This window comes from Thunnus maccoyii, chromosome 21 (genome assembly GCF_910596095.1).
Source record: "Thunnus maccoyii chromosome 21, fThuMac1.1, whole genome shotgun sequence".
Classification (NCBI taxonomy): Eukaryota; Metazoa; Chordata; class Actinopteri; order Scombriformes; family Scombridae; genus Thunnus; species Thunnus maccoyii.
In genome coordinates, this window is record NC_056553.1 from 13,414,177 (window position 1) to 13,441,921 (window position 27,745).

The 27,745-nt window shown below is 42.5% G+C and overlaps 2 protein-coding genes and 1 non-coding gene across 7 annotated transcripts in view; 2 read left to right on the forward strand and 1 right to left on the reverse strand.

The window, feature by feature from the left end:
• Positions 1–96: 96 nt before the first annotated feature.
• LOC121887761 (centrosome and spindle pole-associated protein 1) lies at positions 97–13,295 on the forward strand. 4 transcript variants are annotated; one of them, XM_042398720.1, is made up of 30 exons: positions 97–208; positions 762–882; positions 971–1,049; positions 1,143–1,240; positions 1,362–1,442; positions 2,316–2,417; positions 2,561–2,937; positions 3,057–3,119; positions 3,695–3,789; positions 3,940–4,036; positions 4,151–4,208; positions 4,361–4,695; positions 4,782–4,906; positions 5,661–5,748; positions 5,986–6,097; positions 6,587–6,734; positions 6,829–6,954; positions 7,093–7,163; positions 7,352–7,495; positions 7,623–7,772; positions 7,856–7,954; positions 8,045–8,105; positions 8,221–8,347; positions 9,243–9,379; positions 10,751–10,888; positions 10,959–10,993; positions 11,099–11,162; positions 11,746–11,855; positions 12,062–12,197; positions 12,653–13,295. In XM_042398720.1, exons 2-30 carry the CDS (start codon positions 871–873, stop codon positions 12,844–12,846), a joined length of 3,462 nt encoding a protein of 1,153 aa, XP_042254654.1. In that variant the 5' UTR covers positions 97–208; positions 762–870; the 3' UTR covers positions 12,847–13,295. The 4 variants fall into 4 exon arrangements, with proteins under 4 accessions (XP_042254654.1, XP_042254653.1, XP_042254656.1 ...); XM_042398719.1 differs by lacking the exon at positions 97–208 and adding an exon at positions 218–650; XM_042398722.1 differs by lacking the exon at positions 97–208 and adding an exon at positions 218–650 and having other exon boundaries at positions 3,698–3,789.
• trnar-ccg lies at positions 1,711–1,783 on the forward strand. The gene has a single exon. It is a non-coding gene; the product is annotated as a tRNA-Arg (tRNA).
• Positions 13,296–13,370: 75 nt separating the features above from the next.
• Positions 13,371–27,745, reverse strand: part of arfgef1 (ADP-ribosylation factor guanine nucleotide-exchange factor 1 (brefeldin A-inhibited)) — a 51,133-nt gene continuing 36,758 nt past the window's right edge. For both annotated transcript variants that reach the window (XM_042398717.1, XM_042398716.1), the window contains 26 exons: positions 27,441–27,642; positions 27,242–27,353; positions 26,216–26,421; positions 26,000–26,084; positions 25,694–25,859; positions 25,386–25,537; positions 25,165–25,293; positions 24,918–25,076; positions 24,310–24,454; positions 24,081–24,171; positions 23,904–23,944; positions 23,590–23,759; positions 22,886–23,037; positions 21,669–21,841; positions 21,196–21,356; positions 20,841–20,971; positions 20,562–20,691; positions 20,225–20,360; positions 19,605–19,743; positions 19,299–19,371; positions 18,856–19,015; positions 18,614–18,753; positions 17,646–17,817; positions 17,293–17,431; positions 15,154–15,271; positions 13,371–14,847 (listed from right to left, as the gene is read on the reverse strand). In XM_042398717.1, the coding sequence (XP_042254651.1) occupies positions 14,626–14,847; positions 15,154–15,271; positions 17,293–17,431; positions 17,646–17,817; positions 18,614–18,753; positions 18,856–19,015; positions 19,299–19,371; positions 19,605–19,743; positions 20,225–20,360; positions 20,562–20,691; positions 20,841–20,971; positions 21,196–21,356; positions 21,669–21,841; positions 22,886–23,037; positions 23,590–23,759; positions 23,904–23,944; positions 24,081–24,171; positions 24,310–24,454; positions 24,918–25,076; positions 25,165–25,293; positions 25,386–25,537; positions 25,694–25,859; positions 26,000–26,084; positions 26,216–26,421; positions 27,242–27,353; positions 27,441–27,642 (3,704 nt within the window). In that variant the 3' untranslated portion in view covers positions 13,371–14,625. The remainder of the gene's footprint in view (positions 14,848–15,153; positions 15,272–17,292; positions 17,432–17,645; positions 17,818–18,613; positions 18,754–18,855; positions 19,016–19,298; positions 19,372–19,604; positions 19,744–20,224; positions 20,361–20,561; positions 20,692–20,840; positions 20,972–21,195; positions 21,357–21,668; positions 21,842–22,885; positions 23,038–23,589; positions 23,760–23,903; positions 23,945–24,080; positions 24,172–24,309; positions 24,455–24,917; positions 25,077–25,164; positions 25,294–25,385; positions 25,538–25,693; positions 25,860–25,999; positions 26,085–26,215; positions 26,422–27,241; positions 27,354–27,440; positions 27,643–27,745) is intronic.

Sequence of the window (27,745 nt, forward strand, 5' to 3'; positions counted from 1 at the left end):
ATGTGATTTTATGATACTTTATATTTTTAAACATTGCAACATACTTATATATAACAATATCATTCCACCTGAAGCGATTCTTACCGTATTTATCACTTATATTAAAACATAAACACCCCTCTGACGGATTGCATGGTTTGGTCCTGGGAAGACGTCAACTAACGGACAGGAACGCGCTGACATCTAGCGGCGCTTTTCAGAACAGCAGGTACGTTTGTGAGGGCTTTTGCTCTCAAAGTCTTTGGGACTGTACTTTAGTGAGGGCTGAAGTTTTGGACGAAAGGACAAAACTGCAGCTAATGCTCATTTATGAGGCTAAATTCAAGACTCATAGGGCTACTAGTAAGAGCTAATGCTAGTTGGTATTTCATTACTAGCGTTAACCCGCCAGTAAACTTGTTTTCCACCGCGGTTTGTAATGTTAAATCAGCCAACGTCCTAAAAAAAAGCCAGTATAATCGACTAATATAACAACTTTTAGACACCGGGTGTGACGGGTCTCCTGAATATTGTCCTCAATTTTCCGCACTGTGTTAGTAAACTTAGTTAGCCTCTCCTAGGAGAACCTTTTGTGTCATGGTTGCCCCTAGCAACGGAAAGATGCTTTGCGCCTCGCTGTTAATCTTAACAACAGCATTTCTCAGGTTTTGGTCAGTGAAGAAAAATAATATAAATATTAATTATATGGTGTATTATAATATTGTGTATGGCTTCCATAGCCAGAGTCGTAGCTGAGCATTGAAACAGGGCTAATTCTTTAGCCATATACAGGTTCAGTGATTAACTTCCACTTGGATACGTGCGTCGAGGAACATGAAGAGGAAACACCCAAAGATATATCATCACTGACGTGTGACACATCATTCATGTATGCTAATCGAGGTATGTGAAATATCAACGCTTTGATGATAGTTAACGAGAAAATACACTTCATGTATTCATGTTTTAACATCATGTGTGTTCTCTACAGTCAAGGGCATGTAACATAAACACTGTGGATATGCCTCCAGCATCAGCAGCACAAGGAATAACATTTAATCCAGACAGAGGTATTGTGCAAGTTTTTAACAGTGGAAACATTGCATTCTTTGAGTAGAGTGTTACATCATACAATCCCTGGCTATATGTTGTGTATTTTACAGGTTTGGGCTTAGGTTTGGTGCTGGGAACAGACTATGAGAGGAAGAAGCAGAAGCTTCAGCAGGAGCTTCAGCTGGACTACAAAAATTATGTTGCCAAGGTCTGATTATGTCTCAGAATAGTAAATAATCACCAAAACCTTTTTTGTTTCACTTAGTAGTCTCTCTATCACATTTTACTGACTCTCTGTGCTGTCCTTCTTTTTCATATTCTTCCTCCAGAAAAAGGATCTGAAAACTACTGAAGCTCGTCCACAACCCCAGGGTCTCTCCCTACCTATTGATGAGAGGGTATCAGTTAAAGTGAGTGACTGAGTGACTCTGTGTTCCTGTGTACTTGGATGGGTACATAGGTGAATATGTGCCCCTGAGTGTGACTTGGCAGGAAGCAGATAACTCCTCATGGTCATCAAAGTGGGACTTTTCCTCATGACATGATGTGACATGCTCACAACAACACTGATGGAGTTAATATACTGCAACCTACTGTGCTTTGTGTCTTATGCCAACTGTTTTTGTCTACAAGTGCCGTCAAATTTGTTAGAGGTTACAAGTTATAAAAAGGTATAGTGGCCCAGTGGCCTAATGGATAAGGCATCAGCCTCCGGAGCTGGGGATTGTGGGTTCAAGTCCCACCTGGGTCGATTGAGTCTCACCTGCATTGTACAGAGCTTTCAACTCTTTCCATGGTGACATGCAGTGCAGTCTTTCTTTAACATTAAAATAGATGCAATAACATCTATAGTATGATCAGGCTGTCATGAGTGAAGTAGTCCAGTGATAGTCAACCAGTTAGTCAACTGTTAATTTCAGGGGTGGTGGTTCAATCTCCAGCTCCGTCCACAAGAAAGGGAAGTCCATACTTTGGACAAAAGCGTCTGCCTTTCACATCTTCCTGAATGATTTGATTAGGGTGTAAGAAATCCTACTGCATATAAGCAGTTAGTGTAAACTGTGATATAGGAAAGGTACATTAGGTTGTCTAATTTTCAAATACTACTGAGTGTTGATGCTTTTAAAGATATTTTTCATTTATTAATTAGAAATCAACAGAGAATTAAATGAACAATGATAAGATTCAAACATTGCATAGGATCTGTAGATGTTGCCCAAGATGAGTAAGATGGCTGCTTCATAGACATGAAGTGTGAATTTCTGAATTTCTTTCTCTTACAGGAAAAACTGAGAGAGGAGAGAAAGAAAGAATACAACCTCTTCCTACAGGGACAAGCTCACACCAGACGGTTAAAGAGGGGAACATCTCCTGTCACTTGTAAAGTAAGGACAAGGATAAATAAACTAACAAGTACAGATTATGTGCAATGCAACAGTGCATTTGGTGCAATTGTAAATATTTTTAATGAATAGAATTGCTTTTACCAAGTTGACACAGCTCACTAAACAAAGATTTTCACTTTCAGCCTGGACATGGTCAAGCCTCAGATGCTGTGTGCATTTCTTCTCCAGCTTCTCCTCTGCCTTTGCCCATCCTCAACAGCCACACAAACATACACCATCCTCAAAGGGAGCACGCTGCATCCACAAGAGATGCTGCCACTCTGACTGAGGCAGGGGATAATGGAAAAAATGGAAAAAGCACAGAGACTTGGGGTCCGGGACATCAGGAGCGAAGGCGTTGGCACCTCTATAGGCCAAAGGAGCTCTACAGCTCTGAGGAGGAGCTGAACATAGACAAAGATAAGGAGTTGGATCTCAGACACAGGAGGTGGCAAGACACACACACTCCAAAGCCTGAGTACAAAGAAGAGAGGAGAACGTGGGAACGCAGAACTAAGAGGTGTAGCTTTTTCTGTGTTGTGATTTTGAGCTACTGATGTTTTAATCTATTAGCATTGAGTAAAGGTCAGGTATGGTAATATAGTTCCTCTTCATCTGTCTTGTCTGTTTCTATGGCAGAGCCCCTCAGGACATAAAGGAGATGGAGGCCCCTGGTGTTCATGATCAGAACAACGAGTCAGAGTAAGCGTGACCAGGTTCTATGTACAGTTCTGGGCGATTTGTCTTGCAGCAATGGGATTTGTAAAGCTGCAACAGAATGATTCTAAATAGCAACAGAATTTACATACAACCAATTACATCATCCTGGAAAATCACATACGTTTTCCCAATTGATAAAGTACTCTCATTAAGCAAACTAACACAGCACAAGACAGTTATGGAAATTTTTTTCGATACTCATTTATTGCTCTATAGCACTTCTCTTACATGCAATTGCATTCCATTGTTTGCCCTCAAGCTGAGCTACTGTCAGTAAGCTGTTAACTCCATCCACAACAGTGATGGAGGGTGAGCCTCGGCCCAGCTCCAGGCAAGCAATTACTCACCCCAGTTCTATCAGAGGAGCTGAATTGATTAGAGATTTAGGCTTCACTCCGCATCTGTGACCATAAAGCTCTGCGGACAAACTGTGAGGGAGTGTATGATGTAACATGGTCATTGGGTGGGGCTCAGAGGGGAACTGATTGCTGAGCTGTTACCTTCATATGTTGTTTGTGATTGGCTTACTCTGTGTCTGAGACTGTCTGTGTGTTCAGTAGCCTGCAAATGCCAGACAGGATGACTACAACTACAAGATCTAGACCTGCTACCAGCAAGGATAAAGCCAAGTTTGCAACTGGACTCATGATTGGTGAATACCTTTCTTACTGCATAATGCACATACAGTATTTGGACACATATTAACTTGTGGGATTATTGACAGAAATGGTCACTGGAAAATCCTATTTCAGCATCATAGGGGACAGAATTTGTATGTTTGTGATGCTCTGTTGTCACGCAGGAGCAACAGAAGAGCAGATGGCCTCTCAGTTGAGGAAAGAACAGTACAAGCAGGAGCTGCTGAAACAAATTGCTGAACAGCAGAGAAACAAGAAGAGGTGAGTGTTTACTCACTAAATCAAAATTTTGTACTTTTTAAATTTTTTGCTGTCTGAGCTGGCTACATCCCTGTGAACCAACAAGACATTAAGGTTTGGGTGATCTACTTTCAGGGAGAAGGAACTTGAGCTGAAGGTGGCTGCGACTGGAGCCACAGACCCTGAGAAAAAGGTAAAACAAAATTGCTGTTACTTGATAATATTTTGACGTGATGGCATAACACTGCCCTGAGAAAAACCCTATCTTGAGGTTTTTCCAATATTTGTTGTCTAATTTCCTGATCATCTTTGTATCTCTGTTATGTGATGTATCCTCTCTTTCAGCCTGACCGAATTAAGCAGTTTGGGGCTGTAAATCGTCATTATGACAGCTGGAGACGGGATGTTCCCTACAAGCCTGGAATAGGTGTGGGGGTCATAGGGAAGGACCCAGATCCAACACCTGAGGCTGACAAACCCATAGAGGCCACAGAACAGAGGGTCCCCCCAGGAAAGTCCCGGGTAGCCTTTCCCTCTCCGACCATGGACAACAATACAGCTCTCAATAAGCTGCCTGGGTCCAGATCAGGCGCAGCACAAGGTGGCCCCTTTCTGGACTATTTTAATGAGGACTACCAAAGGGGCTTCTCAGACATGCTAGGAGAGGTGACCATACCAAGGTAGTTCACTATTGCTTTGTGACCCTACACATGAATAACAATTTTACTGTTAATTCATTGTAGTTTCTATGATTTTGTTTTCTCAGAGTGGCTGGTGTTCCTCCTCCTAAACCTCCCGCTGTAGCCAATACCTACAAGACTCCATATGACGAAGCCTATTACTACTACGGAACCAGGAATCCATTAGATCCTAATCATCCCAACAATCAAAGTATAGTATTACAGTGGTTTTTTTTTAGTTTAAATTTTATAGAAATGTTTTTCTTCCTTTGCCTTTTACTATATGTATACTTTGCATTATTTGTAGCCATTTAAAAGCATGCTGAAATTTGTTTTTAACTGGTTTCTATTAATTTTGCTATGGTAAGAAAATCTACTTACAGACTGTCAAAGTTAGACTGTCATTCATTGCTTGGCAATGCAGATGTACAGTTTCATTTCTCTGTAAAATAATTTTCATATCATACAGAAATGAGTGTAAAGCTGTGGCTGCTTAGAGTTAGGGAAATACATCTAAAATACTACATTATGCTTTGGGAAATGGTCAGAAATTTCAAGTAAACACTGGAACGCTACACAGTCATTGGGAGTAATTCACATTACCTTACATAAACTCCCAGACCTCTGTCTGTAGAGAACTATTACCATTTATTATGGAACCATTTTATCACCATATCAATGGCCAAGAGGACTTGGCATGGCAATTCATAAATCTCCTTTTACAACAGAACTGATTTTATTGCTAAGGGGATATACAGTTTATTGGATATGAGTTCAGCAGATCCAGATGGATCTCTCTTCATCCAGCTGGTCCATTTGGTTACATTTATTTTCTTTCCATTTTTAGTTTGCTGCCAATTTTTATGTTGGAAAAAAAGCTGACAGATTATGGCAGCAGATAGCTGATGAAACTGTTAAATCAGCATGTATTAATTGTCTTGTGTCTTTGTTTTGTTCTTCATTAGATGGTTTGCCTGGGGGAGTGCAGCTGTCTGGGAATTTCCACAACCCCTCTCCGAGACCACCTTCTGTCAGACACAGTCGTCGCACAGAGTCAGTGCCCATCGTACCACCTTGATTTCTGCAACAGGCATTTATTTATTCAGATGATGACTTCAGTGTACACAATTTAAACCAATTTCAAGACATGTGCAACAGCTATTCTTTACACTGAAATCAGTTTTAAGATTTTTTTCTCTCTCTTCCAGAAGAGGGCCCTCACTGCAAACTAACTGTGTGTCTGTATGTACCTTCTCATCATCATTTGTCACATTGTATGTCTGCTTCTAGAGCAACTGATCATCATAGAGCATCACCGCTGGTCTTTGGAGAGCTTTCTGCAGACAACTCCAAGCAGAGGAGAGAGAGTGCAATGAACTACCAAGAAGCACTCAAACAACAGGTACACGTTCAGGTCTCTATGACTTCCTGAATTAATGATCAAGTCCATGTGGCAAGTCAATCTCATTTGTAGTTTTTGCAGTTTGTGGCCAAGAAGCAGGCTCACTTTACTTCCAAATGTGTTTTGGACTGTGTATTTTTGTGCCCACCATCGTGGTCTGCTAGTGGGTAGTTGATGGATTTTGTGAGGGTTAAATGAGGCAACAACCCATTGACATGCTAGTGATTGCTGTGACAGACTTCCTCCCAACTGATGCCAGATGAAACTTTAGACAATGACTCATTTTAGGGACAGACCTCAATATTTTGACAGACCAGATCATGTTGGGGTCAGCATTTTCCCCATGGTTAAAGACATGAACTGTGGCAAGACCAGCACTCCACTACTTGCAGCTGTAGTTGAGGACATACAGTAAAAAAACAAAGTCAGTCCCTGCTTCAAGGGTCAGAGATGCATGAACTTTTAACACCCTACCTGCCTTGTGTCTAGATCAAAGAAAGAGAGGAGCGTAAAAGAAGAGAGAAAGAAGAGAAGGAACGATATGATGCCAAGATAAACGCTGAAATGATGGCCTACAACCCCTGGGGGAGGAGTGGGGGAGGTGCTCCAATTAAAGACCAAAGAGGCAACCTTGTTAGTAAGTTGGCTCTCACTCCCTCTTTTAATGAGGTTTGCTAAACCTAAGATACATTTATGATGGATGGATTATGTTTCTCTGTACTGTGTTTCAGGTGATCTGAATCACATGCACAGGATCAATGAGGAGTCATATAGGAACCCAACCAATGATGAACAGATTCTTAATGGACACACTCCTAGAGCTGAAGCCAGGTCACCTCTCTCCCATCGAATATCAGGTAGTGCTCTCTCTGTCTTCATTGGTCCTTTCATCCAGTGTATCTAAGTGTATTATACATTTGTGTGCATATTTTGTGTTCTGCATACATGCCTTTTCTTCATTGATGGATTCCTCTCTGTCTCACTTGTCCTTGCAGGTTTCACTGATCCATCACCTCCGCAGCAGCTACACATGCACGACACTTACAAAGAAGCCCTGAAACAGCAGGTAGGTCCTCGAACACAGCTCACTATCTCATCTATGCAGGTAACTCAACTCTGCCTTGATGCTACATTGATCAAACAGAAGGTGATTTTCTTCAGTGTGTGCATAGTGTCTACAACCACTTTGGTGTTCCTGAGCAGCTTTGAAGAGGTTGTAAATAAATTCTAAATATAAGTTAACATTACACACAGATAGAAGAAAACAGGCGAAAGCAGTCAGAGGAAAGAGAACGAATGAGGATTGAGGAGGAGAAAGAAGAGAAGAGGCTGGCGGAGCAGAGGGCTCACATACAGCGGGAATATGAGGAGGAGCAAAGGAAGCAAAAGAAGATTGGGGTGAGGAGTTCATCGCTTTGATGAAGAGCACTTCATCTTTCCTTGTTCCTTGCAGTCAGGGGCTTCTCCTTACACCAGGCTTCCCTCTGAACCCTAACCTTAACTTGTTTCTTTACTCTCTCTGCAGCATAGGCTGGAGAACCAAGGTTGGATCCATGAATGTAAAACACATCGCCCGATGGAGGAAAAGACACTGAGGGAAGAACAGGAGATCGAAAAGAAGGTACCTAAGAGCAACAAGGACAGAGAGGAGGAACAGGCGCCAGTGGTGAATGAGGTACAGTGAACTCCAAAAGACAGTAGTTCTGTAGATTGCAGTTTTTTCTTTGTTAAGAAAAGATTCTTCTCATGAATTTGCAGAGAGATCCATCTCCTCCCATCCCAACCTTGCAGAAGAAACAGACAGACCTCGTGGCCTCCAGACCTTCTTCTGCTCTGAGCCAACTTTCCTCCAGGACTGTAAGCTACTTAGTAACAGATGCATTTTTTCACATCACAGCTGTTTTGATGTAAATCTAAAATAAACAACAGCCACAATTTCCACAACAGGAGCGCATTGCTTCAGCTCCGCACCTCCGACCAGTCCCTGGAAGAATAAACCAGCTACAAGGTGAGATTTTCTTGACTTATCAGTTCTCCAGGCCCCCCCAAAAAATGAATGTGTCTCTTCTAAATTGCCTCTTAAACATGTCTCTGTCTCTCCCCACTAACTCTGCTTGCTCCAGATGGTACACAGGAAGTGATGAGAGAACTGTCAGCCCTCCGTAGGTACCTGAGAGAAAAGCAGAGACAACTGGAGGTTCAGCTGGGACAGACAGATCAACAGGAGACACACTACACTCCCCCCAACAGGTATTACAGTCAGACACCCATGAGCAGCAGGGGTAATGTGCGTAGACATAGTGTGCTCAGAATAAGTAAGATTTTATCATTTTCTTCCTGGCTATAAAAAGAAAATGAGCCATTTAGAGGAGCTATTAGAGGTGCTGTACCCCTTCAGGTACAATTTCATCTAATACACCCCAGACGCACTGAGTTGAAGACACAATGCTAATTATATCTCATTAAAGGGGCAATTTTGATTTGCTCTTCTTTTTTAAAGCAGGCATTCTTGTGCTCTGAACTAACGAATGTGACTTGAGTCAAATTGGCTATCTTCTAATTTCCATTTTGATTTGTTTCAGAGACTCATTACTGCGGTACTGTAACAGTATGATCCCAAAAGGGAAATTCTCTTTTCATCTGTCTTCACCTTGCGAGATCAGCGGTGTCAGCTGCATTGCAGTATCCAATAGAGTTTCAGTGTCTTGCTGAAGGGCACCTCAGCAGCACTTGTGGCTGCCTCTCCAGCCACCCTGTATATAAAAATATATGTTTGGATTGGGATGTATAACAATCTATTTGTAAAGTCTGTGCTTATATTCAAATGAGTTTATTGCAAATCACTGTAGAACTGCTTTGAACTGGTGCCAGTTTCACAGCTTTCCTTTGGTTACAGTATAAGTTGCTTAGACAGAAAACTCTTTGCTTTAGGCCTTCTAAAAGAATTGAAAAGCATACACACACATCAGGTGTTATGTCATTACTATTTTAAAACAACACACATTTAATTCCTTTTGAAACTTTCCTAACTTATCAAGTGGAAGTGATTGTTGTAGTCATTGTGTACAACTGAAAATCATTTAAGATATGTGTGTTATTAGAGGCAGTTGCTCTGTTCAAAGTGAGGTTTTCCCTCTTTGCTCAGGCCCAGAGGACGACGAGTGGATGCCTCTGAACCGGCGAACAAACAAGATGTCCAGCCAGCAACCAGTAGTCCCTCCTCCAGTGCTGCATGTGTTAACATGCAAAACATCCGGGAGTTCAACAAGCTTAAATACAGGGGTAATGGAAGGAAACGCCACTGATAAATTGGACACAGATTTCATCATGTGAAGCATTTTAAAACTTTTTTTAAACATTTTAACAAGATTGCCTTCAAAAAATTAATTCAAAGTTTAGGTCCCTGCAAGAAAAAGACCACTCTTAGATGGTTTTCTGTGCAATCTATGTGCCTCAAATGTGTCTTGGACTGCAGAATCATGAGCAGTGACTCTCTGCCTGCCAGCACCAGTTCATTTCTTGTATATGACCTGGAGGTAGTGAGCAGTCACATGACTGCAGTAGAGGTCATACGATACTTCCTAACTGCACAAAGACTATTCATACACATTGATTGATTGTTACTTTTTTAGTAGCTTAACAATTTCTTCTCCTGTTACTGTTTTCATTTCTATACAGGAAAGGATAAAATTTAAGTTCAAGTATAGGATTTGTTGACATTACTATATAATACTCAAAGTGAGTTAATGCTTTATCTCATTTCTATCACTCCAATTACTTTGGTGAACTGATCAAACATCTAATGATTACAAATGAATTTATCCTTCTGAAATGAGAGCAGTTCAGCATTGCTTACTTTTCTTCTGTACTGTGAACCAACATCTTTTTACAACTTTGAGGAAGTCATTGAAGAACCCTCTTCAAATTGCCTTGGTCATAGTGTTGATGTAAGGATGAGGGAGCAGGATCACTGCAGTCTTACGCCAGCTGGGCATTGCCAGATGGTTTAGACTTTCCAGAGCCTCATCAGTCCTCTGTCTCCCTCTGGCCACACTGAAACTTTAATCTCATGAGGTCATGGGAGGCGTCCATCAATGACAGTCAGTTTGGCAGTGTAAACAGAGAATGTAATGCAAGCGACCAAGGAAATGGCTTTGGACGGGTTCCCAGACCGAGTTAATGCGGGGGTCTGACAGACATTCAGAGCTGCAGCTTGTAAAACCAGCAAAATAGGAGGAAATGCTAGTTCATGACGAACTGAATGAATCACTTATCAAACCTCCACATATGAATTATGGATTTATGCCAACCTTATGTCTGAAAGCTGCATCAGATCCATTATGCACAGTCAAACCTGATATGGTGTAGTGTGTAAGATGTAGCCAGGCTGTGGAGCTGCTGAGTCACTGCCAAGCTGCTGTTTTGGAGAGTGGAAGAAGAGGGAGGCTGCAGATAAAGTGAGCAAGGCAGCACTTAGACGCTACCCCATCAAATATGTAAAGTGCTGATTTCTCTTTTAATGTCTAGTATTTGTGTTTCCTGGACTTATGTTTCTTATTCTTTAGTAGCCACCTGAATACATCTATAACACACATATATGACAATACCTCAAATAGGGGCTAAGCTCCCTCTTCTCGTCTTTGTGTTTTTCAGATACAGCATCTCGTGAGGAGGTCCGTCACATGTTCCCTGACCCTCCCACTGACGCACAAAGTCTGGATATCCAACAACAGGCTCTTCTTCGAGAACAACAGCGCAAAATCAGGCTTATGAAGAGAGAGGAAGAACATGGTCAGCAAGCAGACACAGATATCTCCTCAAACTGTTGTTCTCTTTAACTCATTGCTCTGTCTTCCTACAGATTATTTGGACCAGCAACTGAGCCACCATCATCCTGTGAGTGGTCATCAGTTATGCGTTTTACATCTAGATAGGTAGATGCTTGGCTTGCTCTTCTTAAGAGGAGGTGTTTTATTGTTTCATGTGTGTGTATTTTCTCAGAGGAACAGACCTGGGCACCGCATCCACAGAGACTCCATTTTGCCATCTGAGACTACCTTTATTGGTAAGCCTGGCTAAATATAGATTTTTGTAAAGAGTGTCCCTGTTCTTTTTTACTACTTCTTCTTTTATGTATGAAGACAGGGCGCACTGATATAAATGACAGGGACAAGCTTCACTTTTCTTTTTCTAAGGCCCCAGACATTTTCCATAAAGGTGAGAGAGCTCGGGAGGTCAGCTACATACACCCTCACAACACCACAATACAACAGTCAGGCTAATTTAGCTCTTTGTCTCTGTGCCAGACTAATTGTGGCACATGCCAACTCACGTCTCTGTGTTGCAGCTGGAGCAAGAGCTGAGTGCAAGGCACCCGTGCCAGCTGCAGGGTGGTGATAGCACAGTGCCAGGCATTGGGAATGGGGGCAGTTGACAAATTGTTTAAAGCTTGATGCAGGAAAGAAGGCTTTTCCAATCCTTTCCTTAATACTCTTTTCCATCTTGCCTCATTTCTCTGAAAAGTTTGGCTGAATGGACCAAGTTCTCTGTTTTCCTATGACATAGTCTGGACTGAATGAACTTTAAGGTCCCTAATTTCTGTCCAAGAGGTTTGTGTGTAATGATGAATGGCTTTTGGACTTTGTCAGATGTTTACAGTGGTGATCCATCCAGAGACCTGGTTCATCAGCAGAGATCCCTTCAGCCCTCACCAGCACACCAGGAGAGGACAGCCCTGCAGAGGAGACACGACTATGATGTATGATGCTGATCAGTAAATAGATCCTTTCGTTTACCTCAGGTCAAAATGATCCACATCACTACAGTACCAGAGCTGTATCCCATGCTGATGCTTTCAGTACTTTATAACACAAGTTTGTTTAGTTTTCTTATTTTACAACATTGACATGACAATCAGAGTCCATACTGACCAGCTGATCCCTTTTTTCATGTTTCATTGATCAGAGGGAGCGTGACATCCAGCCAGCCCAGTCACCGCAGTCAGCGACCAGTCTGAACCTTGAATCTGAAGTCAGGGCTCGCAACCAACAGCCCAGCACGAGACACGACTCTTGCATTGATGACCACAAGGGCAGATCAGGTAAGACGAAACGATTTACATTAGAAATAATCAAATAAATGAAATGCTAATAAAACTAAAGTCTAGAAAGTGTAGGCACAGAGGAGTGTTGGTACACTGAAAGACTTCAGAAGAGGTGGCATTAATATCCTTCTTGGTCTCACCTTCAAGGATAGGTTCACAATTTTTTTTAACAATCAGGTGTCCATGTGAACACTGAAAGAGGTTTTCCTCACTGTAAAAGATCCCCTTCAAATGTGCTTTCAATGTAGGTGATGGGGGACCAAATCCAGTGTGTCCACACAGTCATTTTGTGCAAAAATACTTTAAAAGTTTATCTGATGCTTAACTTGCTTTTTGAGAGATCTCTCCCACATATGCTTCAGAAAAATATGTATATATGCCAATTTTTCAGCATCCTTTAATCTCTGATTTCATAAAGAAGTGTGTGACGGATAAGCTTCTGTGCTCCTCAGAGGGGCTGTCTGGTGATGAAGTGGATGTCTTGTCTCTGCGTTCTGCCCTGGGGAGGCGTGTCTCCGTGGAGACTGTTGCCACAGAAGCCTGGCTGCGTCCCGGCACGTCGGATGCTGTGAAACGCTCTGGCTGTAAAGAGAGGCCAGGCAGCAGGAGGGATGCTCCACCCTGGCTGACACATCGCGTCGCATAGCTTCCATTAGCTGGTCTCCACTGATGGGAAACTGCACTGAGTGAGGCTTTAGTCCGTCACCAATTCCCCTTTCCTTTAGATGCGGGTGGTGGTTTCTCTAAGGATTAACCGAAGTGAGAACAACTAAAAATACTTTCCATTGACTAACATGGTAATTGTGGTTTTGATTAGATTACATAGCTTCAGAGACCACAGTTTGCCAGTAAAAACATCTATTCATGTCTGTCAGCTTGGACAAGAACCAGCTTACACAAGACTCACTTTGGCCAATTTCTCTCTGCAGGAAAAGAGCAGTTTTAAAGCTGCAATACAGAATTGAAGGATTAGATTTAGTCCATAAAAGTAACTGTATTGTAAGGTGCATATTGTACATGATAATGTAGTTATTTTATTAATGCTATAAATATACACTGGAGAGTTTATTTTATAATAAAATGTTATCATTCTAATGGTGTCCTGACTTCTCATTCATGTAGAAAAACAGACAGCTAGCTGCTATGTAATTTAAAATCAGTCATTCAACATTTCAAATCAACCAAGTTCAAAAACTTTATTGACCTAGAACCTGATTAGAATGCCAGATGATGTATCGTACAGAAAGTTGTACATAATCTTTTTTGCAACATAGAAAACTTTACATTGCTGTATCATATACATTTTGTTTTCTACATCCATGAGCAGGAATACATCCCATTCATACTTAAAGCACAGCTAACGTTTTTCATTTTCTCTATACATATTACTTTCCCCCAAACCAAAGAAAAAAAAAACATTAAATATATTATTAACTTTTGATTTTGTACACAAGAGTGAAAACTAAACTCAAAAACATGAAAACAGACTAGTGACTCAAAAGCAGCTAGCATCAGGTTTCTCTCTCATCTTCCAGTTTCATAAGCACAGTTATCATCTGTCTCTGTTAAAAACCTAACATATAAAATGGAATAATTTAACCCTTCACTTTCCGCGGTCTTGTTCAATTACAAATCGTACTCGTATAGGACAATCTGCAGGAGATGTTACAGTCAAATAAATTATCACAAAAGTAAAATCTCCAGTGCATTCAAAAAAGAGATCAAGTGCAGCAAATCCAGAGGAGGAAAAAAAAAATAAACAAAAATAAATGAAATCTAGTGTTATAAGATTATATTACATAGCGGCAGATCTGTACAACTAGTTTCATCCAAGAGGCTATCAATACTAATGTTAGCCATCTGCGGTGCAGACAGAAAGATCATTACTATCAATGTGTGACAAATGTCACATTTCATAGTTAGTGAATATGTCTTTTTGCATGTTGTTGAAATCATTCATTCTTTACTTTTTTAAATATACAGTAAGAAGCACACGTTTTTTTGAAATATATTCCTTCTGAGCAGATCAGAGATACGGGTAACTGTCAGTTTTTTATCAGTAGTTTTATCCAGTGGAGGAATCGCTACACCTTGTACAAGACATGACTGTTTTCATCGTGATATCAAGTACACCATCTAGGCATGTTTCTCTCTCTCTCTCTCTGTGCGTGTGTGTGTGTGTGTGTGTGTGTGTGTGTGTGTGTGTGTGTGTGTGTGTGTGTGTGTGTGTGTGTGGTGACGGGGGTTAAGGGTGCGGGCGGGTGGTAGCAGACAGCTGATTGGTGATCAGCCGTTTAAGTCAAGTGTTCAGCATAAAACCACATGGAGGGCCCTGAGGTGACATAGAGCTGCAGCACAGTCGCACAGATCTGAGGTGGAGGCCACGGTTAGAGCTCTATGTTTCCAGGCTGTTTGTGGTGCAGCATCACTGGGCCTCCTCCCCGGCCTCCTCTCCCACCTCCGTGTCTGTCTCCTGCTCAACACTTGCCGGCTGAGGGTCCGGCTCAGGCTCAGGCAGCTGCGCGATGTGAAACACAAGGCCGATACGCAGGTAAAACTTTCTTAGGACGGCCCGGAGCTCAGGGATCAGGTCGAACTGCATGATCTCACACAGCAGAGGGTAGTATCTGGACGCATGAGCCTTAAACTGGAGGTGAGAGAGTGACACGAAGACAGAGAAACAGAAAAACTGTTCAGCGCCCCACAGAATAAAGTCACACTTAGACAACTAGCAAAGCTCCAGCTCTCAAGACGCTCTTGTTGTACTCTGTAAGACTCAGATGATACATAACATTCAATATTGTGTGAAACTGTAACTGCCCCAGTGAGGTATTTTAAAAGGAGTAAGCCATCAATTCAGTATTGCACTTCCATAACACTGGGGGACTCATAAAAGTCAAAATCGATCCTCCCTTTTAGTTCCTAGCATGGCTCAAGCTCCAAAAACACTTACCCTTTCATCGCTGATCTTTAGCACCTTGGTGAGGAAGAGGAGCAGCAGGTTGGTCCAGGCCTCTCTGTGGCTCTCCGAGGTCAAAGCCAAGAAGTACGCTACAGCCTCACTGCACACACTGCAGCAGACAGAGAAACACAAAAGAAAAGAAACGGTTTAGAAATAGATGTTAACACAGTGGGAGAACAATGAATAGAAAGAAGCTGCTATCTGAATAAATTTCACACAGTCTGGTCAGGATTTTATGAAAGAAAACAATAAAATAACAACCCTTCAGAGCTGTGTTGTTCTGTAACGTATTGTGGTAAGAAAGCATTCGCTTCTCTGTCTTGTTCCTTACATGAACGATTGCCGAGATGAGGATGATTAAGATTGTTTTCGCTCAGTTGCTGCTAATTAAAGCCATTGACTGAGGCTATTATGCAAACAATTAGACATTTCTATTCACAGTTTAAGCTTGAGGAAAAACTGACGCGACCTCTGACCTTTCTTCTCTGACCCTGCGGCACTCTTCTGACATCAACGCCTCTTCCTCTTTCACAGCTCCCTTGCACTCAAAATCTCTGCGACCTAATTGCCTCCCGAATGTGCTTTGCACCCTGCACTATTCAACTGTGTGTGTGTACGTGGCCTCTGGTGAGCAGATAACAGGGTGAGGTGTGTGCGAAAAAGAAGGAAGGAACACAAAATATAGACATGATGACACATAGCAGCGTCTCAATGAATTAGGATTTCAGAGCCGCTCTCACGTGCAGGCACCACCCTTCCTCCTCCTCCTCCTCTTCCTCTTTCTTATCTTCTCTTTTTTAACGAATGCAAGTAAGAGATACAAGCGATGATTCTTAATATCATCGTCAACACGAGAGTGAGGCTGGGAGAGGAAAGAGGTGATGGCTGTTTGCTGAATAAAGATGAAGCGATGACAGCAGCGCTGACTGAACAATGAAACATCACTGTGCTAAATTCCTTTGGATCTATACAGCACACGGCATCCGTTTCAGAGACCTGCAGAGATGTGTGCACGCTGTGCCTTTGCCACGAGTAACTGACTGGAGATAAGTGACATCAAAACAACCCATCCTCCTCTCAGGGCCTACGTCTTTTGATTTCTCCTTCCTCTGAGGTAGCTATTGACGTTTCTGCCCGGAGAAGTGTGATTTCTTTATTGCCACCATGGAGCTTGTGAAGGTGAATTTGTGAGAGACTCGCAGTCAGCTATATCTAAGACAACATTTACATATACTCACACGCAAACACAGACAAGGGGTGGAGCGGTCCGATTGCTATCAGTCCGTATTAATATTTCACAGATGTGTTGGCAAACACATCCCTGATATGGCGCCAATGGATTCTATACAAATGATGGTAAAAGGAGCCTTAAAGATCAGGAGCATTTTAAATAACTAGAAACTTCCCTCGAGACTTCCTGTCTTTTTAAAATAACATTTTTTTTGGAATCATTATTTTTCAGGATGTACAAAAGTACAAATAAGAAAAAAAGAAAGAACTAACTTTGAAAATCAGACCAAAAAATCTCCATATTGGCTTATTCCATCTATGCACCTCATACATTTACTACAGCTGTTTATTTAAGCAGAGTATTTGCAGAAAGATGGCTGTGCATTTTATAATTACACACCAACTATTTCCACTAATTTCCATTGCAACCTACCATCAACAAACGTACCAATTAGTTTCTGAATTCTGTCAAATTGAGGCATACTGTCTATTGCTCCAGCTGTGACGGAACATACTGTATGTTTAGCAGGAGCCTTGTGCTCTGTAGAAAATGATGTGGGATTGTCAAGGAATGCAAACAGCATCATTAGCGGGATGGAAATGAACAGAGCAACAACAGAGACCATTACAAAGATCAGTAGTGCAGCCTGTTTAGGGAGTCAACACTGCTTCGCTTGCCAATGTGATGATCACTGAGAAATGCATCTACAGTCGTTATCTGTGTGCAGCTGGCGGTACAGTTGCCGTGGGACTGAAGGTTAACTGCAATAACGAGTGTCAGGACAATATTAGAAGAGTGTTGCAACTACTTAGTAATCATATTAAACATCAATGAATGTAGCTGAATGAGTGTCATTCTCAGTAGACGCAGTGGTGCTGGATGCATGTTGGGTTTCTTACTTGAGCAGTCGTCTCTGGACCTCCTCCCAGGCGTCCTGGCGGCTCTCATCTGTGTACATACGAAACAGGATACGCAGGCCGCACGCCAGGCTGCTGGTCTCCTGCTTCAACAGGTTGGGCTTCGACTTTCCTTTGAAACCTTCGACACACACACACACACACACACAGAGTCAGACAGCCATTTTAAATCAGTATTTTTCTATCATGATCCATCATTCCCAAACAGCCCCAAGAGGCAACAAAGAACCTCTATAAACAGCTTTGCAGTGCACCTGAGATAAACCGCTTATCACAGTCTACCTCAGTGACAAGAACAAAAGCAACAACATGCAGACGGTGGTTTGTTGCCCTACCTGCTTTCCACAGTAAAGTCCTCTGCTCGTTGTTAGAGTTGAAAGCCTTGGCAAAGCAGTGCGACTCCAGCAGGCAGTCCAGAAGCTTGAAGAGCTGTTCAGAGGTCAGGTAGCGATACATACCCTGGTTCTGAGTCTCCACGGGGACGTCCGCTGCATACAGAGCGTCTCGCTTCAAAAAGACAAAGAGGAGACAGATTATTACAGGCTTAAATCACAAATGACAAAACACTTAAAGAAGAGGAAAGCTTTAAAACCTCTTAAAGGGAAACTTCTGGATTTTTCAATCTGGACTGTATTTTCCCATCATTTTGTGTCTAAGTGAATAATGGGGGCAACAATTTTTGAAATTGGTCCAGTATTGAGCGAGAGCGCTTCAGCTGGCAGCCGCAAAATGGGCTGCAATGTAATCCTTTGGGGCAATAGCGTTCCATTAATGTATGTCCTCTTAAGTGCTTGTTTTTACCACTGAAAGGCCCAGATGGTTATTATAGGTGTCTGACAACATTATGGAAAGGATCCATACAGAGAAAACCTTTTTCTTTTCCTTTCACTTGATCCGGTCTGTTTGTTATTGTGTCTAACCAAGTCTCACTCAAGGAGAAGTTTCACTCTGAAGTCTCGTGAGAGTTGAGTGTAGCTTAGTGTTACCTATAAGATCTTCAAAGTCATGGCTGATTATTTAGCTCATCGTTTAACTGTCTTCCTGCAACAACGCAACTCTGGCAAACACTTTTAATGGATGTACATCGACGGGTTGCTATTGCCCCAAAGGACTGCAGTTTCGTGGCTGCCAGCTGAAGTGCTCTTGTTCAATACTGGACCAATTTCAAAAATTGTTGACGCCATTAGTCACTTAGACACAAAATGATGGGAAAATAGGGTCCAGGTTTAAAAATCCTTAAGTTTCCCTTTAAGAGACTGCTAATCAGTGATCATGATTATCAGTTGACCACAGCTGCTTGTACCTGAGCAGCTGCAAAGTTCTCAGCATCTTCCTTCTTACTGGTGGCAGGAAAAAAGACGATGTTATCAATAGTCTGGATCAGCTCCAGCTGCACGACGCACTTTATCAGCAAAGCCGAGAATAAGCGCTGCTCCTGGACCTCTGTGAAACATACGGGTGCACATTCATCAGTACACACACACACAGCCAGACGAAAAGACATTCAGATCCTCAGTCAGTCTTTGAGTAAAGCAACAGACTTACTTGTTGGGGTCCTGCTCCTGGAGCCATCCTCATACATGCCTGAGCCTGAATTGTACTGACTCTGCCGACGGCTCTCCACGGAAACCCTATCAGCGCTAGTGATGGAATGCTGGTCATCAGAGCGGGACTGGATGTCCACTGACTTCTGGGAAATAGAGTCCTAAGAGAAAAGTGGGCAGAGTTACTGCATGCAAATATATAAACAGTACTTAAAACTACACAAGCATGGAGCAAATGTATCAAAGAAGCAAAAGAAATTGTGGAAAAGAAGCAAAACAAATAATTTCTTTCCCAGCAGGATAAAACAGATTGAACAAATATAGTCAATGACAATATATTAGTTGACAAAAAAAGTTAAGAAAACATTCTGCATCACATGTAAGTAACAAAACAAATACTGTAGTAACTAATGTAGAGGAAAAGTAGAAAAACAGTCTCCTCACCAGCTGTTTGTCTGATAGACTCTGTGTTGTGATGTGTTCTCCTTCTGCTCCTGCTGGTCTCCATGTTAACAGCCTGAAACAAGAAAAGCATCAATTCCATAAATCATTATCACTCTCGTACAGAATGACAAACAACTTCCAGACTAGAAAATTAGAGGAGCAACATAATCCATCAAGCTAAACATTAAGTAATTTGGTTGTAGTCTCAGTTGATTATCCTTCGAATTACAGCTGAATTTAAGAGTCTTATCTAACTTTAAAAAGCATGAGGAGGCATTTTATGTCCTCGTTTTTGCAGCAGCTTACGCGTGCGGGATGGTGGTTTTGAAGATGTCCAGCATGCAGTTACATGTCTTGTCCCAGGTCTCTGGGGAAAACTTCTCTCCGTTCAGGATGACCACATTCTCTAGACAGTTGGTGCCTGAACGGGCAAGCTGCTCATTATCTACAGACACACAGATGAAGAGGAGGAGGAAGAGGAGGAGGAGCAGGAGGAGGAGGGGTTGGGCCAATACAAGGGAGAGACATGGGAAGGGTAAATTTGAAGAAGAAAAAAAAGATGTAGTGAAAAAGGTAAGACATATTGATATATAAAGTCTGCTGAGATTTCTGCCCTTTTATCCATTTTCCAGTAAACAACCAACAAACACTAAAGACGTTTATCGACCATTAGCTTAACTTCAGTCTTTTTACAAAGTGATGGACCATTATTGATGCAGCACATGAAAGCTCAGAGGCAACATCCAAGTTCAGTCAAGTCAGTTTTTACCTCCAAAACCAGCATCAATAACACCATCCCCTCCCTCTGCCGTTACTTACAGACAAGAGGACAATCTGGACTTTAACGCTGAACACTAATTCGAATCTTAAGATTACTTACTTGCTTAAAAGACAAATATGACTGGAGAGAGGAAGCGTTGCCTTACCTTGTTGCACACACCAGTAGAGCTGAGCCAGAATGTCATCCAGCAGGACGTCATTGAGGGACTCAAAGTATTGAGTGAAGACATCGCAGATGGCGTAAAGTGCATGGTTGCAAGTGGTGGTCATCCACTCTGCTTTCTGAGGATGCAACACAAACTCTGTGAGAATTTTTTCAATGTCAATGTGACAACAACAACAACAAAAAAAAAACACAATCTACAATCTTCTTTTTTTTTTTTTAAACAGCAGCAGCTTTTGGATAGACTTCCACCAAAGAGATGGATGATGAAAACAACTATGAGGAGGTACAGGAGGTGAAATAACTGTCGTGTCGTGTACCTCAGTTTGTTGCTCAGGCAGCTTCATGTTATCAAAGATCCTGAAGACAATTCTGAACAGGTCTTGCCACCAGTGCTTCTCAAAGGTGTGCCCATAGGTCTTCATCACTTCAAACATCACTGTCAACCCCCTGGGAAATGCACACACACACACACACATTATCCACACACTGTATTGTCCCTCCATCTGTGCTGTAGCTGACATTTGCTTTTTTGTAGTAAGCCGTTTCTTGCTAACTGTGCAGCAGCAGTACTGTATAATGCACATCCGTTGAAATACCTGGTTCTGACATCCAGTTTACACCTGTTGATGATGCAGGAGAGCTCAAAGAGAATGGGGAACCAACCCCGCACCCACACACGGTCCTCGGGCGCTACATTCATGTCATCACTGGTGTAATCTTTGAAAGCCTGCCAGAGAAATAAGAGCCGTGTTCACCACTGTACCGTTTCTGCCTCAGGAGAGAATTAACCCTCCTACACAAACGCACATTTCCATACATACTGTACGTGCCCTTGATATACTCTACATTTACCCTTCTCTTCTGTCTGCACGTATGAATCAGGAAAACACAAGTGGCATCTTCACATTCAGAAATAAACTGCTCTGCATAAGGCGGGGGACTGATACTGACCTGTGGCCTCTCTGAGACGTATTTGGCGCAGTGTCTGATGAGGCGGATGGCTTCCATGCTGGTGTCTGGGAAGGAGGCATTACAGGCAAACTCCGACAGACACTTAACGGCATCCTGGAAGGAGTCGATGGTGGCCGCAAAGTGCTTTTCAAATACATTCGCTGGGAGATGCACAGAGGGAGATTAGAGCACAATAACACAAGGGTGGGTGGAGGGAGATAAAGATAGATGAAGGGGAGAGATAAAGAGAAAGAGCAAGACTTTAAGATCAAATCAAACATCTGTTGGCCACAGGATGAATCGTGGTCTGGTCTTAAATTATTGTAGAGATCTCTGAACTGACAAACTCCTCCTCTGTATGTAAAAATCTTTCAGGAAAATGTCAAAATGTAATAAAAAATATCCCCGAATCAGATTCAACAACTTCTTAATAACATAAATTAGAAAGGTTGTGATTAATTAAATTAACTTACTGACGATATGGCCCGTGGTCTGAAAGGCCAGCTCTACAATACTCTCGTCCTGGTCAGATGCGGCCAGGTGGAAGACAGAGAAGATGTTCTTCCAGCCTGAGCGGATGTTCGCAGCCTGGGAGTTAACCATCTGAGCTATACAGCGTACCACCATGTCTCTGATGGTTGGAGATCTGGAGAGGAGACAGAGGGGGCAAGAGGAGGAGGAAGAGGAGAGTGAGTTGGAAGAAGGATCAGGATGGACAAGAAGAGCAGATAGATAGGAAGCATACAGTAGGAGTCAATCAATTAAAAAAAAAGGAAATAAACCTCTTAAACTGATATCAATTAGCTTTAAAAGCTCTTGATAACATCTTCAATCCCATTTTCAGGCAGAATCATTATTCCAGCAGTGGCTAGTCTCTTGCAACAATGGGTTTTTACAGCAAGAGCACCCCTAATTGCTCAGGAGTTATGAATGAGTGAAAAGGCTGCCTCAATTTACCAGCAAACGCACACACACAGAGAAGGGCAGCATGAGTGAGTCTAATGGACACACTACGCTGCAGGGTTTACATGGCTGCCTGCCATCTCCTCTCTGTTGAAGCTCTCAGCCTGCTCAATCTGTGGGTGGATTTATACTTATACTGCTACTCCTCTTTCACATCAATGAAAAACGCGCTGCAGTAAAACAGCTTGCCTTTTAACGTGCTGCACACACGATCGCAAAGCCAATATTTACATGAATCAAACTCATTTATGACTGATAGCTGTTCAAAATCCATTCAAGATAGATTCAAACAAGGGAGGGGGAAAAAAGCTTTTAAATTAGTTCACTGAGAGGGTAATGCAAACAGACTGAAATGGGTCAGTCGAAATGTTGGTTTGCCGCTCGTCTCCGAGAGAACAACAATATGCTTAATCGCTGCTATGAGGAGAGGGGAAGGAAAGGGAGGAAGAGACGGAGGGAGAAAGAAAGAGAGAATGAATAACAGAGGAGGCAGGGAGCTGCTACAGAGGTTGCGGGGAGGAGGGGGGAGTGTGACTGTGGGACTCTGATTCAGTGTGTGTCTGCAGCCATGTGAGAAACAGCCCCAGAAATAGTAACCACTCACGGCCACAGTGCAGACCTTGTATTTGCAGCGCCCGGCACTACAGATTTGCATGGGTGTAGTAACATGAGCACTCACTCACAGATAAATGTACTTCTTGTTTTTTTTCCCTTGTTTTTTTTTTACCTGTTCTTTTTCATGATGTGCTCAAACGGCCTCAGAAAGTCTTTCTGGAATCTGAAGTTGGCCAGCTCCCCCTTCTCCAAAAATTTCATGGACAGCTGCCTGAGAGAGTCGACTGCAAAAATTGCCACATCCTCATTGGAATTACAGCCAACCTGCACGGAGATAAAACATATTTCAGTTAACGACACACGCGTAGCTTCCAAAGAAGAACAAACTATTCCTTCAATAAGATGTGTAACTGAAAAACAAGCATCTAGGTGCACTAAAGAAACAGTTCACCCCCCCCAGCAAAAAAAAAATGTTTCTTAAAATCCAAACTGATAAATGACTACTGTGATAAATTGCTTCTACACACAGCAAACCTGGTTTGCAGCTACTCAGTGAGAAGCAGAGCCTCACTGAGAGAGCTGCCTTTCAATACCAAGATGCCTGAAAGCCTTTCTGGCAACAATTTGCGTTTATCAGTGACTGAAATCTACTGTAGAGAAGAAGGTAGCAGAGGAAGAAAACAGCCATTTTCCCTTCCCTTCCCAACATGTGGAAGATCACCCTCACAACAACATTATATTTATATCCATTACTGTTCAGTTCCTATTCCTTGTTTGAATACCAATATTTGATACCTTACAAACATGCCTGTTTCATGGTGTTCACACAGGAAAACTAAGCATCACCCATCCCTAAGGTGACCAGTCCTCTCCCACCTTGTTGAAGTGGTCTCCGATAACTTCCCAGATCCTGGACCACTGCAGCCTGATGCGGCCCATGTTGTAGTAGGAGATCTCGACTATTTTCTGCAGGCTGAACATACGTGGGTGTGTGGGCGAGGCCAGCTCATCCATGGACACAGCACACAGCCAGCGCACGAAATCAACTGACAAATAGATAGAAGATGTTGGCAATGAGCAGAAAAAAAAAGGTGATTTATACGAGCAGAGTGACTCATAACAGTCAAAAATAGCTAGAATGTACCTGTCCTTGGAGCGATAAGAAGAACACAGTATGTAGCTACACTCACCTATTGCATTACCATCCAGTCTGGTAGAACCTGTGAATATCCTAAAGCAAAAAAAAAAAAAAACACATACATGATTGTACAAGAAATTATGACAACAATAATTATATTTTAACATATTATAACATAATAATTTGTTCTTTATAGACCAGTTTGTTGTTCAACCACAAAATCAGGTACCTGTCCACAGCCACCACCACACTCTGAGAGCTGGTCTCTCCGATTGACTCCTGGATGCTGGCGATCTGCTTTCTGTCCACTGTCCCTCCAACTGCAGAGCAAAGCACAGATGTTTCAAACGTCTAACAACAACCTCTACAATCTTATGTGACAGTTAAGGTCTGTAAAACAGGTCTACAGGTCTGTAAAAAAAGAGGCATGGCTGTGACATTAGACGGTTGCTGCTTACCTAGACCCAGATATTCATCGTTGCTCTGCTCCTTGGTGCTTGTAACAAAGCCCTCTTTGCCCCGCACCGTCCCTGAGATGTAGCGTGCCTTCACCCCTGTACCAATTAGCTGAGCCAGCTCCAACTGACTGATGCACTTCATGATCTGAGAAGAGATATAACAGCAGCAATTTAGAGAAACAAAGATAACACTGAGTGTGGAACTGGGAGATATGTGGATTGAAAGAAGGAGCTGTACAATCCTCCAAAACCTAAAAAACAATAACTTTTGACTGCTTAACATTTAGGTGACATATCAATGCTCTTACTGAAAATCATATCGTCACACAATTAATTTTAGTTTGTTTGGCAATTTTGTTGAGCTGCAGTTTAAAACATTTACTGCTTGTTTGGACAGCAACAAGAGCTCAATAGAAGATACTGTGTTGACTGAACTTTTAAATTTGTGTTAAATACAATACTACTTTTTCAGATGTCTCTTAAAAGTAAAAATTAGTTTGTTCATTTTGTTTCACTTTGTGCCTAGCAACAACTCTTGACTGTTCTTAAAAAAGTATTGTGAAGGGACTGAAAATGGAGCAGTTTTAATTGAGAGGACAGGAGCAAACCTCGTGCCAGGAGTTGCCCAGGTAGTTGCCATCAGTGTGGGCCACAGTGATGAGCGTCTTGATGGTGTCTATGTTCTTCTGCTTCATCTCTGCGATGCCAGAGCTGGCTGTAAGCAGGGTGAACCTTGCCAGGGCTTGCACATACGCATCCCTCTCCAACTGTTATGACAAAAAAAAACAGAAAGTGTGTAAAAAATACTGCAAGGTAAAAGAGTAGACACTATTCCTCCGATTCAGACTACATTACCTGTATGGAGAAGATGCACGCTATCCTGATCGCGCAACGGATCCCTTCGAGACACAGTGAGGCCACCTCAGTGTCATCACAGTCCTGAAGACCCACGCTGAAAGCAGCCAGGAAGGGTGTCCACGCCAGCTGAGGAACAGCAGAGGGAAGAGGTGTCCAATTTGTGTTGTGTATGAGAACAATAGTGTGCATGTGTGCATTTATGTGTCTGTTTATGTTACCTTGAACATGGGCCTGACATGCTCCAGATGTGTGGCGCTGGTGAAGGGCGCCTGGACGTGGCTGACGGCCTCCATCAGAGCTTTGGCCGTCTTGGCCATCTGCTCCATCTCCACGTTGTACAGCAGACGCCTCTGCTTCTCACTGGCCACACCTGAGTGAGAATCAACACCAGCCATGGATACACACATACAAATACTGCCTTTTATAGCTACGAAATGGCTCTGGATATAGCACAAACTTTCTTTTGACACGCTTTTAAAGTACAATGAGAAACTGCATCATCACATGCCACGGCAGTGAGACTCACTCTGCTTGCTGGATTTCATGGTTAGTTCTTTTGTCTCCTTCATGGCGATCTTTTTGCCCGCAATCTCATCGTAGATGGCTGAAAGATACTCCTCAGGTAAGTCTTTGCTGTCGTTGATGCCGCGGTTCATCTTGATGTATTGCTCTTTTGTCATTTTATTCTTCACCTTTGCAGAGAGAAACAAGGATATGGGTCAAAACCTGCTCACGCAATCCGTGTGATTTATGTTGCACTGATATCTAAGGGAATGACTGCTGTCAAAACACATTCCCAAAGGCTGCTGCCGCACGGAGGTGAAGGATTTACCTGTGGACTGTGAAGGTCCGTTGTCAACATGATGATTGAGTAGGCAAGGACGTATGCAGTGTCAGCACTGGCAAAGAGAGTTTGCCTAAAAAATACGTATTGAACAGAAGGGAAAGAGAAAAATCGGATTAATGAAAGCAACATATTGTAAACGAGCCACACAGAACAAAATACAGCTGTTTCTACAGTATCTCCTGGCAAGACATCCACCCTCACCCCTGATTGCATTCAAGATATCTCGCTGCAAATTTCTCCATGAGCCGGTCGATCTTCTGGGCCTCTCCGGGGAGCCGGAAGCCCTCCAGGAACATCCTCAGTGCAGAAACAAAGTCTTTGCCTTGGAAGTCCATTTGATCTACGTAGGCGTACATCACCTCTTTATTGAAACGATCATTATCCCCGAGGAATTCTCCAACTTGAGTCTAAAGAGAGCAAAAGATGACCGGTCAGTGTTATTTTAATACTATACATACTGCAATGTACAGAGTCTGAAATCTTGTGCTGCCTCTTTGTATCCAGTTTGATTTGAACTGACAATAATCCTTCCAGCTCGCCACTCTCATTATCACAGCTATTAATTGTTCTTTACCTAACATTTCTCTTGTCATAAGGGGGAGAGGCAGAGAGAGAAAATCCATTAAGTCACCTTAGAGAATCATTTATTTGTCTTACTGCCTTTTCACCACTTACTCCTTTTCACTAGAACCTAATAAGAGCCACTGTTGTAACAGCAGGATCATCCAGTAAGTGAAGATTAGATAAATACATGTTATACTTTCACAGTTATCCACTCTGTTTGCTGCTGCTGTGGTGCCACTGCATCTAAGGGCCCTTGTTCCTAACCAGACGTTATGAACGCTCTTTAATGCTGATTACCGCTGTGCACAGACACTCCCGAGGCTGTCCAGTAAAGGCAGAGTACACTCCTCATTAGCGTTAACGTTTGCGCTTCTTATAGGACTCTGGGTTAGAGTGAGTGGCTGTTTAATGTTGGTGGACAGGCACTCGATTGTTGTGTGGCTTCTATGTGGTTTGGTTAGATGATAGAGAAGAAGAGAGTGCAGAATTCGACTGGGTATTTGTTTATTTGCCAAGCATTTCACTGTTAATTTGGCAGCTGGATTCTCATTTTCTTTTAGAGGACACCCAAACAAACCCAGTAACGGTGCTGCAGTTGAATGAGCCTGTCTACTGTTCACTGGCTGAGAAGTTGAACATAAACAGGGTGACTTTTTTTTTTACCGAATCAAGCCTCTCTTCTTGGTGCAAGAACTGAGCGAGGTCCTCTGGGGTTGTACCCAGCATGCCTTGCTCTTGAAGGTACTGGATTCCTCTCTTTGGTTTCTTGTTGAACCTGTTTAAGAGAGACAGAACATTACTGAAGCCAATACAGTATGACTAGAATAAAATGAATAATTTAAGTGTGCGTAGTGAAACTTACAGGTCAATCCCTTGCTCGATGATCTCCTTTTGCTGTTTGAGGACCTCAAACTGTTCGGGGTTGTCGGTCCCTGACATCTGAGTGCTGTAGCTGCCGATGCCAGAGGAGGCTGTAGAGTCCAAGGAGTTAATGCTCCCGTAGCGGTTTATGGTCTCCGGGGCCTTTGTCTCTGTGCTCTCCTGTTCTGACGGTTTCTCCTGACCTACGGAGCAAAAATCACAAGATAAGATCACTCAGAGGAGATGGTAGAAGAGTTGAAATAAATCAAGTATTTCTATTGTTACTGTAAGCAGCAAAACCCCTGA